This window comes from Carica papaya, chromosome 5 (genome assembly GCF_054855325.1).
Source record: "Carica papaya isolate Zhongbai chromosome 5, ASM5485532v1, whole genome shotgun sequence".
NCBI lineage: Eukaryota > Viridiplantae > Streptophyta > Magnoliopsida > Brassicales > Caricaceae > Carica > Carica papaya.
In genome coordinates this window covers 6,088,694-6,104,154 of record NC_142313.1, presented here as the reverse complement: position 1 = coordinate 6,104,154, position 15,461 = coordinate 6,088,694, and the positions used below count along the sequence as shown (strand labels likewise).

General features: G+C 32.3%; 2 protein-coding genes and 1 pseudogene across 3 annotated transcripts; all 3 read left to right on the top strand.

Annotated features, from left to right (window-relative positions):
• The first annotated feature begins 2,185 nt into the window (after positions 1 to 2,185).
• On the top strand, positions 2,186 to 3,788 carry LOC110825460 (uncharacterized). The gene is made up of 3 exons (XM_022055918.2): positions 2,186 to 2,597; positions 2,694 to 2,770; positions 3,081 to 3,788. Exons 1-3 carry the CDS (start codon positions 2,186 to 2,188, stop codon positions 3,786 to 3,788), a joined length of 1,197 nt encoding a protein of 398 aa, XP_021911610.1.
• Positions 3,789 to 4,662: 874 nt separating this feature from the next.
• LOC110825459 (uncharacterized) lies at positions 4,663 to 8,279 on the top strand. Its single transcript, XM_088220010.1, has 6 exons — positions 4,663 to 4,915; positions 5,058 to 5,207; positions 5,317 to 5,410; positions 5,668 to 5,766; positions 6,367 to 6,728; positions 7,881 to 8,279. Exons 1-5 carry the CDS (start codon positions 4,692 to 4,694, stop codon positions 6,382 to 6,384), a joined length of 585 nt encoding a protein of 194 aa, XP_088076136.1. The 5' UTR covers positions 4,663 to 4,691; the 3' UTR covers positions 6,385 to 6,728; positions 7,881 to 8,279.
• Positions 6,463 to 15,150, top strand: LOC110818637 (flap endonuclease GEN-like 1; annotated as a pseudogene). The gene is made up of 8 exons (XR_015819083.1): positions 6,463 to 6,624; positions 7,881 to 8,051; positions 13,159 to 13,341; positions 13,457 to 13,637; positions 13,698 to 13,711; positions 13,797 to 13,932; positions 14,474 to 14,796; positions 14,936 to 15,150. The product of XR_015819083.1 is annotated as a flap endonuclease GEN-like 1 (transcript).
• The last annotated feature ends 311 nt before the right edge of the window (positions 15,151 to 15,461 follow it).

Genomic DNA, 15,461 nt, shown 5'->3' with positions numbered 1-15,461 from the left:
ATGAAAATTTAATTAAAATCCTTATCTAGTAAGTAAAAGTGAAAAATAAAATAAAATACATGACAAGGATTTTGTTTTGCTGACTTTTTGGGAAGCCATTCAATGCACTCAAACCTCTCATTTGCCAAAACTGAAAATAATAATCCTTAAATGGCAACTTAATTAAAACAAAATCATGTTATTAAGATTTTACATCCTCTAAATAGGGTAACTTATTATTAATCATGTTAATTATGGAATTCATTTATGAAATTTTCAAGAGAGTAAACTTTTTACCAAAATTGTTGACCAATGACATTTTTTTTTCTTTGACCTGCATTTCTATCTGAGTATATCTCAAATACTCTCTTCCACCAATTTTTTTTATAAATACCAAATCCAATCCCTCTCTACTATTCCATCAATGACCTGCTAGCAATAATTTTTCCTCAGCAATTTTTGTGGTAAAGAAACGTACTTTCATATGTTCATTTCAAGTTCTTTTAATCTCTCCTCATGTGTTTTTTTTTTAATTAATTATACTAATTCTTTTATATGTATGTATTTATATGTATATATACTTACATATATCTACATATTTTTTTTCAGTTTAAGAGTCATATACAGTACATCATGAACCGATTCATGGCCGTTACTCCATATTCAAGTGAATATAATGGGATGAAAGTTGATAATATCAATGTTTTGTTATTGGATAATGATCCTGTATGTCTCTCAGTTGTCGCAAGAATGATGCATGAAGGTGGATATAAAGGTATATATATGTATTTATATATGTATATATTAAAGAATTTCAATAGATCTATATTTTTAGTTATGTATACATATTTTACTAATGCTTAATAATATACTTAAGTGTCACTAAATGATAGATGTAGATTAAAGTTGAAAGCATAATTTTCAAATATCGTTTAAAGCTATATTATTAATAATGAACATTAATACATAAGTTAATTTTTAGTTATACTAAATTTTTTATACATATATATGGGGAGTAATCTTTTGATTTTTATATTCTCACGTGTTTACTGATAGTTTAAATTTTTTTATATATACATATGAGAGTAATTTTTTAATCTTTATATTTTTACTTGTTTGTGGACATTTTAAAATTTTCTATGTATACAGATGAGAATAATCTTTTGATCTTTGTATTCTCGTTCGTTTGTTGACATTTTAAAATTTTTTTATCTATACACATGGAAGTAATCTTTTAATCTTTATATTGCTACGTATTTTTTAATATTTTAAAAATTTGTTATCAATATAAATAGGAATAATCTTTTGATAGTAGTTCATACATATAAATTGTTATGTTCTGTTGTATCGTGTTTAAATAAATAAAATGTTAAATTAAAATAATCTCCCAAACTAGTGATATACAATGAATTTGATAACTAATGATCTGAACTATCATTTATAGCATGTCCATTATCTATATAATGCAAGCACAATGAAATCAGACCATGTACATTTATGTGATTAACATATACAGAAAACACAATCACACTTCACATCTTAAGAAATGCATAGGCAAGACAAACACTATTTACCATTCAAGGTCAGCATAAGATTAGGTTATCTAATCTAAAATAAAATAAATAAAGACTCATAATTAATATAATATGTAGTATGTATGAGTAAAAAGTTACATACCCGGAAAAGGTAAGTGACAAGCATGAAATTAATAATATGTCTTTTTGCATTTTCTTGTCCTGTTTGTATCTATTATAAATATATGATTATATTTATAATGTTATCTTATATTTATTATTAATTATATTGCATTTTAAATATTACTTTAAATTATATTTTGTTTTCATTTAACAATTAGGATTTTCTTAATTAAGTTTTAATTGTTTTGATTAACATTAAAATTAAGAAAATTAAGTCTTGAGTAATGAGATGATGAGTTGCAGTGATCACTGCAAGACGAGCTGCTGATGCATTCTGGATATTGCGGGAGAGAGAAAGCCGACTGGATCTTGTTCTCGCAGACGCCCAGCTGCCCGACATGGACAAATATCAATTTCTTGAAACTATGGCTCGGGTTTCTCAACTCCCAGTTATTAGTCAGTATATATAGCCTTTGATTCATCTTCACACACCCACATATATACCATTATATACATACATCTATATATTTTAATTTCTTGATCATAAATAAATATATGTATATATAGTGATGTCAACGGACCCAGATGAGAATGGCATATTGGGGAGCCTGGACAATGGGGCAGAATTTCACCTGGTGAAGCCACTTACATATGACGATGTAAGAATCCTTTGGCAATTTTCTGTCCTGAGGAAAATAGAGCTCAATAGGTTGCCTTCCTCTTCTTCCTCTTCTGAAAATGGAATGAGCAGCTCTGCCGCTGAATCTCTCGATATTTTCAATAGCATCAGTCTTGAATCTGATGATGACGAGGAGTCTGATGCTAATCAAAGTGGCTCCAAAAGGAAACAGCTTGAAAACTCCTCCAGCAGAAACTCAGATGATAACTCTGATTCATCCATTGTCAAGAAGAACAGGATTGTCTGGACTGATAAGCTGCACAACAAATTCGTGCACGCCGTTGATTTTCTTGGTGCAGAAGGTTAGTACCCACTTCACGTAATTTCTTCATGTATTAATACATATATACATATATGTCTGTCAATTTCCGCCATTGACATTGCTTTCGTAATTGCAGAAGCTTTTTCGAAGAATATTCTTCAGCACATGAACGCACCTGGGTTGAGAAAGGAAGACATTTCAAGCCATTTACAGGTTTTTAATTAAGTCTCATCATATACCTATATGTTTCAAGCCAATTATATATAATAGTAGTATAACACATTCTTAAATATTCTTGAAATTTTTTCTCTTTAGTATAAATCCGTATATATATATATATATATATATATATATGTATGTATCTGAAAATTAAATATACGCATAGACACACCGCACCCATTTATATCACATGGCCTTTCAAAAAACATATACATATATATTATATGGTGCAAATATATCGACTATGTTTGAAAATGGAACAAGATGAAAAGTTGTAGTCTCACCCAATGTGGGCTTGTACCAGTTTTCTTCAAATCCGATCAACATGGGTGGAGGAGGCATTTATCAATTTCCCGGCTCGCAGAAAGGGATTGCGGTAACTTTCCATCCCGAAATCAATAACATCTTCACAGAGCATAACGTCAGTCCGGCGAACTTGGAGGCTACTACCTCCGTCGGCCAGCTCTTTGGAGCACCAGCTACAAATTTTGATGTCCGTCACTTTTCAAACATGATATCTGGTCATGCTGCTGCTCCTCTCAACTATGGCTATGCGTTGGAGAGTACGGGAAGTGATTATGACAAGAATAAGATTATGATTTACGATAATAATAATAACAATAATAGTACTGGTAGTAATTTGCAGCCTATGAAGGAGAAAGACATGGTCATCGGAGAAACCAGTTATAATAATAATAACATTGGGACCATTAGTGGAGGTTATTATTTGGATGATCAGTTGATTGATGAGTCAACTGACTGGCGAGCATTGCTTGAGAGTGTCATGGGAGAAGAACTAACCCCTGTGCCTCAGCCTCAGCCTGTGGAAGAACAAGTTGCAGCTCAGCCGGCGCCGGCTCCCCAGATTGCTCAGCCCGCAGCGGCGGAAGTGACACCACAGCCATCAAACTTTCAGTATGGGGCGGATGGGTATGGAGGAATTGAGGATCTGTTCAACATGCTGAACGTCACAAGCAATTTCTTCGATTATGATTTCAGTGATATCTTTTAGATTATCTGCAACTTTACAGTTCAAGCGTGAAGATGATGATGATGGTGGTCGGATGGTTGAGATTTATCCATACAGACAGTTATTTGAATTTGCATGTTCGTTTGTGTTTTTAAGTTATTAAGAACTTGTTTTTATCAGTCAGCTTCCAATAATGAGCCCGTTGAGGTGTGACGGGTTGAAACTTTGTTTGGTTTGTTCGAGTTGTATTTGCTTATGTTTATGAACTATTTGCTTGGAAATTTTAAGGTCTTGTTTTTATATAATCTTTTAATATTTTGTGTTATCAAATTTAATATCTGCTTACTGGGGGGTGTGTGTCAGTGTGTGTGTGTGTATATATATATATATGTGTATATAGGCACATGTATATGCGTGATCATTCTCACACTATAAAACGTTTTTGTTTTTTCAAAAAATTCTGTTGGAAAATTAAATTTTTAATTAAAAATGCATGGTAGAATGAATAAGAATTTACATTTATATTAATAAATTTTTAAGTTTATTTTTAATTTTATCAAATTAGTTAAAGTTTAATTAAGAATATAAATTTATTGTTACATATGTATATTATTATTTTATATTTATTATTAAATATTGTATTTAAGTATTAATTTATTTTATCAATTATTATTTAATTGAATTATCAATATCATTATCTGTTCAAATTGCATTATATTTTTATTTAAAATTAATTTTTATTTAATTATTATATATGTATTATCTATTTAATAAATATATTTGAAATTAATGAACTCATTTAAAAGTTTATAGAAGATTCGCCTCTGAAATGAAAAGTATCGGGAGGATTGTCATAAAAATTAGAGATATGGTAGGGGTAATTTCGGAAATTAAAAGTATCAAATAAAACATTTCCGTCTGTTTCTTGTTGCATTTACCACAAACATGACCACTGCAACACCCACACTCTTCCAATCTCTCCCGCCAATTCCACCTCCTACAAATCCGCATACCAGCCATCACCGACCTCCACTACCGGCACTTAGTCAAGTTACCGGAGGGAGAAGACGGAAGTCGTTTCCGTTTGCTCTAGAAGCCAAGATGATTATCACGCCACTATCAAGGCCCTCAATTCCAGAGGTCGCTTTCCGAGAAAATCTCTCAGCCAGGTCCTTCTCATTTCTTTTTCGTTTCCTTGTTTGGTTTCCTGGAAAATAGATTTGGAATAATTCGGACTTTATTAGCTTAGCCTCGTTCGTTGGGGATAATAGTCAAACACTAAGCATGTGTCTGGTTTCGTGTGTTTTTCAGCATTACATGTCGAATTCTGAAATTAACGAGCAGCTTTCTCTTGCGGCTAATGTTAAGCAAGGGATCTGGTGTTAGACATTGGACCTGGAACTGGATCTCTGACCAACGTCCTTATAAATGCTGGTGCTATCGTCCTTGCAATCGAAAAAGGTTGGTTTTATACCGAGGATATCGTCACATATTTTTGTACTTAACAGAATTCTTTCTAGCTAGAGATTATGTATTGTTTTTCTTGTTCTATTCTGGTGTTATTCGGTAGCTACAGAATTATGCACTCTTTGAGTTATGTGCTACGGGATCCACACATGGCTGACCTTGTGAGAGAAAGGTTTGCAGGCATAGACCAGTTCAAGGTATATTTTGTGTTTTTGGTTTGAAATTGCTTTTTGCTATGCTACTCAAGAAATTGCTTGAGCGATAGTTATTACTCAAAAGTTGGATGTGCTGAAACAACCGGTTCCTGGAAGAGAAGAAAAAAGTATTCAAAACCATGAAATATGGCTGGACAAACCTAGAATCTAATTTTGTAGCCATTTACATTTTATCTTTTCCAGATTCTCCTGTTCATTTTGTTTTTTCTTAATGTCCGTTCTCTTGTTACTAATTGTAGGTTTTGCAGGTGGACTTCGCTAAGTGTCACATTCACTCCCACATGATCTCATTGTTGGAAAGTAGAAAGTCTTTAGCTGCAAACTCAAGCCATGCAAAAGTGAGAACTTGACTTCCTTGATGTTATCTATTTTTTTCCTTTATCTTCCTGAATGTGACTAGCGGTTTTGGCCAAGAAGGGGAAACCAAAGGAGCAAGAATTTTTGAAACAATCGAAGATGGTTAATTTGGTTTTAATGGTCCCATGGTCAGTGGTGCTAAGTGCATGCTGTTTTCATATATGTTGACTACAAACCTGAATATGTGCTCAACCTAACTCAATTTTAGATGCAATGCCTTGAGTAACGGATTGCAGTATATGAAAATATTAACTAATTATAATCATGGAGTTGGTTGGTTGAAGCATTTTGTAACCATTTGATGAATGCAAGTTCGAGGGCGTACCATTTACTATATCTGTAACTCGATAAGGTTCTTTTTGTATTTGTATAGTTCAAGTCTAGGTTAACCAACTAGATTGGTATTAAGGCATACGTAAACATCTTTTAAGTGCAATTCCGTGTCGCAATTATTAACCCGAGTTCAACTTTCATACTACCTCTTTTGTCATTAATCCTGAAAATAAATTTTAGTAAATGAGATGCAAATCTAACAAGGTTATTTCATGCTTTCTTGGGATAAATATAACCTTCCTTTGCAGGAACAGCAGTTGTCTTAGCTTTTAGTTACATTGTTGAAAAAACCAGTTGGAGTGGAGAAGTAATATTCTTTTTATACATGACAGTGAGCTAATTCCATGGGGCCATTTGGTTCATTAATGCTTGTAACATTAAAAGACAGCATTCAAGTACAAATACGTGCATTTTGTTCTAAAAACCCAGCCTTTTCGAAGGAGGATGGAAAATGTGACAAAAGTTGGCTTTCAAGATATTTATATCTTGGCATTAAGAAACTGGGGGTATTAAGGCCCTTCCTTACTTGCAAATTGCCTCCACCACACCTCATCGTCAATTGATTCAGATATCTGAGTGCCACAGGAACATCTTTACTCTACTGTGACAGGTATGGCATTGCCCTCTCTTTCTCTGTCCTACTCCTTGCTTTTACTCTCTTTTCTCTGTTCATCCGTTTGCCTTGTGGGGTCGTATCCCTGTACCTTTTTAAGTTACCTAGTTGGTTGTGTAACTTAAAACAGCTGATGCTAGGGTATTAATTTAGTCTGTTTGAGTTACTTATGATTTTCAAATGAATTCTTGAAAGGATTAGATTAATACACACGAGGCGCTTTTTATATGCATATGAATAACACCCTTATTTTTTTTGTAAAGTTATGTTTATTAATGCTGCATTAGGATGATTATGAGAGTTGTCTTTTCTTTATTTGTGCTTTCATTATGACTCTCTATTCTTTATTTGTGCTTGACATTACTGTTTGTGGTTTGCATTTCCGAACCATGGAGTTATAATTATAACAGTCTTACCTTATAATTTTGCTCTGTTTAGGGATGTTGTTACTAATTTCCAAGCAATTGTGACTATTATGGTATGGTTTATTTCCTTAGGCTATGTTAACCAAATCATAACCATGCTAATGGAGGAAATGATAACTGACTTGAGTTTGATATGGTTGAGTGGCATAACCAACTTATCTTCTTCCTGAATATATCTATGTATATGTATGTATACTGGATTCTTATTGTCTCACTGAAAAAAACATTGTGTTAGTGCTTCTACTGGAAGAACTTCATATCAATGTTAGTTTCTTCTCCCATCAAGCAAAAAGAGAAAATTTTTTTGGATAATGACTATCTACTTTAAAAGAAAGAACTGGTATAAAATCTTGATAGTCAAGAGGTGTAGGTGATTGACTGTGTAAAGATTTGGTCATTTGATATTACTCAGTGTTCCTTGTTTGCCTTGCAGACTTTAAAGGTTTATTATCTTTTTAAACTTCTGTTTTTGGGGCTTTTTTCCTTTTAATGGTTCCATTTGTAATCTTAGGAAAGGATTGCTTATTTTGGTTGAAGGGTTTATGCTGTATTAAAATACTTTCCTTATCCTTGCTAGCATTTAGGAGTCCATGCGAAATAGTTCTTATCCTGCTCTTTTTCAATTATCTTTTTAATCTAATAAAGAAATACTTTCATTCACTTTTTATTTTTCCCATTTTTGTTGAAGTCCTTATTCATTTAGTGACTATTAAAAGTTTTATAGGAACTACTTGAACTACTTGGGATGCCTGTCCTGAAAGCAAAAGGGGAGGCCGAAGCGCTGTGTGCACAGTTAAATAATGATGGTCTTGTTGATGCTTGCTTTACATTTAATACTGATGCATTCCTCTTCTGAGCTGAATGTGCCATAAAATCCATCAGGCCCAATTCAAAAGCAAGACGTAATCTGTTACTTATTTCTATAAACTTGAACAATTCTTTTCTTCCTTTTTTTTTTTTTGCTTTGATGTACACATTCGTCCAAATTATTGCATTTTCTTCCATGAATATGAACATGAAAACTAATACAGCATCAACTGAAACTGAGATGATTTATTTGCTGTTAGTCAGTACTATTATGGATTCATACATGATTATAGTTATGGATATTGATGTTATGCCATTAGTCTTGCTAATGCAATATGTGAAGATGTTAAAATGGGAGAAATATAGTGATTTGAGAAATATTTTTCAATTATTATGATATCTTAATGAATGTAGATGGGTAAATTTTTTTCTTTTTTATTTTCTATCATAATTAGTTGGTACAAAAAACCTAATTTGTAGAGTTTTACATTTATATTTCTCTTTTTAATTTTGGAAGTAAATGACTACACAATTAATAGTAATAACTCCTTAAAAATTACGACAATAAATTCTAAAGATATGCAGTAATAACTTTTAAAATATGCAGTAATAAATTATAAATATATGCAATAATAATTTTAGAGATATGCAGTCAACTTCTTATTTTTTTCATATATTTCTACATACCCCTTAAGTTGGTGCATATATATTGATCATGCTCAATTTGTCAATGAAGGATTCAAACTTTGGTCTGAAATGTCTCTTAGTAAAAATATTAGTTGTTTGTTGTTTAGAAGTCACAAACAGCATACGAATAACTTCATTCTCCAGTTTTTCTTTAATAAAATATTTATCAATTTCAATGTGTTTTGTACGATCATATTAAACTGGGTTGTGTGAAATGCTTATAACTTATTTGTTGTCACAAAATAGTCTTATAGGTGCTTCTGCATCTAATCTTAGTTCTTTAACCTCACAAACTCTATTTTTCATAACTCTATACCCAGCTTATGTACTACTTCTAATGACCACACTTTACTTCTTAGTTCGCCAAGTGACTAGATTTCCACATAAGAATGTACAATAGCAAGAAATGTATCATCTATCTAAAAGTAAAATTGCCCAGTCTGCATCTGTAAAGACTTCTATACTCTTTTTATTACTTTTCTTGAACAACAACTCCCTTCTCAGTGTACTTTTTAAATATTTGAGAATCTTATATACAGCTTGCACATGTTCCTCATAAGGTGAGTGCTTATACTGACTCATGACACTAACCACAAAGGCGATATCAGGTCTCGTATGGGACAAATAAATGAGTTCTCCTACAAGATGTTGATATTTACATTTATCAACTAGAACTCCATTAGGAGCATCTCCCAACTTCTGATTAGGATCCATAGGTGTATCACTTGATTTGTAACCACTCATGCTCGTCACCTGTAATATGTCAAAAACATACTTTTTTTTTTTACACAGAAATTTTCATATTTGACCTTGCAATTTCTATATCCAAGAACTAGTGCAAATACCCCAAATCCTCAATTTCAAATTCTGAGGCAAGATGTTTCTTCAACCTATAGATCTCATCATCATCGTTCTCGGTAAATATTACATCATTCCATCACCAGTGTGTTTCACAAACATTGTATGATTAGATTGTTCTTGATTATACCCTTCTTTTTTAACAAACCTCATAAATCTCTCGAACCAAGCTCAAGAAGACTACATTAGTTCATATAATGATTTCTTCAGTTTATAAATTTTTCCTCTAAATTTTTCTTCAGAGTCAAGTGGTACATCCATATAGACTTTCTCTTCTAACTCTCTATTGAGAAATGCATTTTTTATATCCAATTGAAACAGTGGTCACTATAAATTCACAGCTATAGAGATTAACATTTGAATAGTATTCAATTTGGCAACAGGAACAAATGTCTCCTGATAATCAACTTCATATGTTTGCGTAAATTCTTTTGCTATTAACCTTGCTTTATAACGTTCTAAAGATCCATCTGAGTTGAACTTTATAATGAAAACCCACTTGCACACAACAAGCAATTTTCCTTTAGACAAATCAATCATTTCTCACGTACCATTCTTCTCTAGAGCTTTCATTTCTTCACGGACAAGCTTCTTCTATTAAGGAACCTTTAGTGTTTTCTACATAGATTTAGGTATATTCACACTTAACAATTGTGAGACAACAGTATATAAAGAAAATGATAAGTTCTCATAAGATAAAAAATTTGATAAAGGGTGTTGAGTACATGATCAGATTTTTTTTTAAGAGCAATAGGGAAGTCTAGAGGGTCATAATGCACTTATTGAATTAGAAAAAACTCAGACTTTATAGATATAGAGATTGTATCTAATTCTTCAGATCTTGATATCGAATCAGATTCTTGGTTTTGATGAGACATGGCTGTATTTTTCTTATTTCGAATTGAGTTTCTTTTAGTGTAAGTTTTTCCGAACAATATCTTATAATTGAGGCATGCGTAATCCATTTCTTTAGTGTCTTTTTTGTGTTCAGGCACTAAGGTGGACCACTTGTTTTCCCTATCTAGAATGTTAAGATTAAAAGTTCTACTTTCATTATTAGTATAAACATCAAAACTTTTTTCAATCTTTTCCTTTTCAAACACCGAGTCTTCATTTCCTTCCCCCTCTTGAAGAGGAGGACTAAAAAGATTTGGGATTCGAAGAATATAACATCCATTGTGACAAAATATTTTTTTCTGCTAGCATCAAAACATTTGTACCACTTTGTGTGGGAGAATATAGTAAAAATATATATTTTATCGTTTGTGGATATAACTTATCTCTATTATGATTATGTATATGAATGAATGCAACACATTCAAAAACCCTTAACGCTAAATCTAAGGTTAATCGAGACATTGGAAAGAAATTTTTGAAAACTGTCAGAGGGGTCTGAAACTTTAAAACTCTTGACGACATCTTATTGATCAGATATGTGGCAATAAGAATTGCTTCCCCAATAAATATTTAGGTATATTAATGGTAAACATCAAAAACCTAACTACTTCTAAAATGTATTTATCATATATTTTGCAATAAGAATTGCTTCCCCAATAAGTATTTAGGTATATTAATGGTAAACATCAAAGACCTAACAACTTCTAAAATGTACTTATTTTTTCTTTCTGCTATCTCATTTTGTTGAGAAGTGTCATTGCAAGAGTTATGATGAACAATTTTTTTTTTAATAACTTAAAATTTTATTAAAATATTTCTTTCTAATCACTCCGAACTACTCAATTTTTGTTTGAAATTGGGTTTCAGCTATACTATAAAAATTTTTGAAAACATGTTTTACTTCAAATTTTTCTTTAAGTAGATAAACTCAATTTTGGATGTGTATGATCATCAATAAATGTTATAAACTATTTTTTTCCGAAGTTGGTTAGTGTCTTGGAAGATCTCCACACTTAACTACAAATAAGAGAAAAATGCATAGATGGTTTATATGGTTGAGTAGGAAAAGATGCACGATGGTGTTTAGCTAATTAACAAATGTCACATTGAAATGATGATAAATCTTTATTATAAAATAAGTTTGGGAACAAATATTTTAAATATTGAAAGTTAGGGTGACCTAACTTATGGTGTCATACCATTATTTCATTACTACTAGAATTAAAGCATGGTCCAAAACTTGAGGATTTCGGTTGCTGACATAAAGAATTCCCGTCATCAAAGTAATAGAGACCTACATGTTCCGTAGTATTGCCAATCATCATCCCTGTATCCAGATCTTGAAATTTATAAAAGTTTGAAAGGCATTTAGCACAACACCTTAAGTTCCGAGTTATTTTACTAACAGACAAAATATTACAAGAAAAATTTTGAACGTGAAGGATATCATGAAGAACAAGAGTATTAAAGATGACAATTGACTCTTTCCAAGCAATTGCTGAAAGTGAGGTATCGACGATCTTAATTTTTTGATTGTCTACACAAAAACTATAAAAAGAAAATTATTTAGAACAATATGTCATATGATCTGTGGTACCTGAATCTATTATCCAAGAACAAATGGGAATAGTTGACACATTAAAGACAATATATTGAAGATGGTTACCTTTTTGGGATAAGGAACAAGAGAAAGGTACAAGATTAGAGAATTGTATGGACTGAAAAAATTTATACAATTGTTTTAACTATTCCTTACTGAATGAAGGTATTGAATCAGCAGTTTTTGTGTTCCCATTCTGCTCAGTGGGGGAGTGGAAGGCTTTTTTGGAACTGATGTTGCCTATCCTCATTGTTCTAGGCATGGTAGTTTGTGCATCACAAGGAAAAAAGAACTAGACATAAAAGAGAAGGAAGAAATGTATTTAAGCTAGGCCAGCTAAGCCATGACTCTGATACCATGAATGCATATAGAAAAAAGAAGATTTTTTCTTCTTCATTTTCTGTTATAATCAGTTGGTACAAAAAACTGAACTTATAGAGTTTTACTTTTCTATTTCTCTTCTTAATTTTAAGAGCAAATGATTACACGATCAATAATAATAATTTCTTAAAATTTACAGCAACAAATCCTAAAGATATACTGTAATAATTCCTAAAAATATGCAATAATAAATTGTAAAGATATGCCGTAATAATTTTAAAGATATGCGTCAACTTCTGATTCTTTTCGTATATTTCTATACTTAGTATTTTTAAATTCTTTATATTATTTAGGAATACTAGTTATATTTAGAAATTTATTATTTTATCTTTTTTAGTTTTATATTTTAATTATCAGTTGCAATTAGTGCTACATAAAGGCCCTTACCTAGAGAATAGGACCCAAAATAAATTGAGAATTATTTACTAGGCTTGTAATCCTGTTTTCTCTTCTCCTAGATTGTATGTTGACTGCCTGCTATTCCCCTTTCTTCTTACTTCTTCACCTTGTTCCTCGTCTCCTCTCTATGTTCTATCTTTTGTTAAGTGTACAATACTTTTGAGACCAAATTGTTATTAACATGATGATATGACAATTATTGTTGTTTTTTGACTAATCGTTTATTTCCATCATTTGAACATCCTTCTCTTGCAGTTTTAATTATAAACCATTGATCGATTTTTATGCACTGTTGTGAATGGTATTCAAAACCCCATTGCTTGTTATGGTTGGCTCTTTACATTTGGCAAGCGTGAGAATCTCATGTCCGCAGGAACCATTTGAATGCTACCATATGCTGGATATTGAAGTTGGTCTAGGGCTGAAGAGGAAACATTTGATAGCTATCTCACTTTTGGTTGGAAATGACCATGACCTACATGGGGTGCAATGAATTGGGCTTTGACACAGCTCTTCAGTTTGTCGAAAATTTTAGTGAAGAGGAGATATTGGATAGGTCTGCCTCTAAGCTGGATTTAAATGTCAGATTTTTTTTTTTTTCGTGTAATAGTTTTCAATATGGATCTTGGGTGAATATAGTTACAACTTCTCTTAAAAAAAATTCTATGCAGATTATGTGAAATAGGCCAGGGCATTACACCAGTAGGCCAGGGCTAATTAAGTCTTTAAATGATGTCGAGCACAGTTCAGAAGAGAGCTTGCACTATGCAAGATCTTCTCAATGTTCCTTTTGTGGGCATCCTGGCAACAAGAAAGCACATTTCAAGTTTCCTTGTGAATATTTTGGTCCTGGTATTGACGGTTGTATATAGAATTCGGCAGGGTTTAAATGTACGTGTCCCCTTTGAAAAGGTAACTTTTTCTTTGTTATTTTGGATTTTATAGTATGTTGATTTTTGGGTTTTCTGCTTCCCTACTTCAAAAAACTACAGTTATCTATTTTAATAGCAGTCTCTAGAAGAAAAGGAGCAAAATAAACATGGTAACTGCTGGATTAAAGTTTGTAACAAGATTACTGCAGAACCATGCTTTCCTAATAACCAGATTATTGAGCTCTACTTGTGTGGCAATAATGGAAAAAATACTGGTATGCTGGTTCAGTTTCTTAAGTGCCATCGATTTTAATAGGTCGATTTGAGCTTTTTATAGATTTTTATTTTGCTAGGTCTTTGCAGTGTGTTAAATTGAACATTTTATGATCAACCCAATTGGTTTCAGTTTTTCCCTTCTTCCTATTCTCTTGTTAGTGGTTCCTGCTTCCTTTTTTCATTTTCCTTTTGGGATTAATCCACTATTTCTTTTTTTTGGAGAATATGCAATGCATATGGGCTGTTTTTCTAGGATTTCTATACAGGCATTTGTTTGTGTTCATTTAAGATTCTGGTTATTTTTTTTTGTATGATAATAAATATTTGTCTTGGACACGGTAAAAGATGGCTACCGTATATCATGGAAAAGCACATAATTTTTGGTTGTTTCTTTGTATGATATAAATATTTTTGTTTGGATGGAGCAACTGATGCCCATTCTGTATTGTGGGCTAGCATGGGAAGCTCATCAGTTTCTGGTTATTATTCCTTTGTATGACGCAAATATTTATTTATTATTTTACTTATTTATATATGCAGCAACTGATGGCAATTCTATATCTTGGGGAAGCCCAAAAACTGAAATGCTGGTCGGTTTCTTGGCTTATCACCAGCTCTGGGAGCCATCTTATATTCGTCAGAGAATGCTTCCTATGTTGTCCACTATATATTTAAGAGAAATATGGCTAGAAATCCAATGAAGACCTTGTTATATGGGCAATCTGGCTTTTATTCTATCCACTGCAGAAAGATTCGGTATGGGCATCAATTTTTTGTGGTCAAATGGCAGAAAGCTACGCCCCTGTCAAGTAATGTCGTCAACACATTGCCAGTTAAGCTGCGGCCTACCAATGCTAGTTTTGGTAGTTCATTACTTCATCTTGAGAGTTCTTCAACATGCTTTATTCATTATTGATTATGTCTTACGAAAAGATATACAGAAAGAGAATACCCTTGAACAAGTTGCTTGATTATTTCTTTGTCCTTGAAATTTGGCTGCAGGAACTGGAATAATCAAAAAGAAGAAAGAATCCAAGCTTGAGATATGAAGAGTCTGTCAAAAAATCAGAATCACCAAATTCCGAAGGTATCCAACTGAATATTACCGAATTTTACCGCTCAACAAAAGTACAAGTTCAGACAAAATTAGGAGAAGGTACAAACAAGAATGCTGATTCTGGTGGCAGTACATTGAATGAGAAGAGGAAGACATCAAACTATAACCTCTCTAAGGCCACAAGACAGTCGCCTTTTGTTGGAATGGGACATGGGAGACTGATTTTGGATAGCTCAGGGAAAATGCTACTCAAGATGTGAAGTTGTGTTTTATAAATGGGATTTAGTAATTGGGTAGAAATTTTGACTTGGGAAGATGTTAGTTGAATGAAATTTGGTAATTAGATAGAAACATGAACTAATTGGAATTAGTATATTTTATGACCTTGTACAATTTAGGGTTTGCCTCTGGCCTGTCCTGAAAGAATCATACCTACATATTTAACTTATAAAAATACATTAAATATCACTT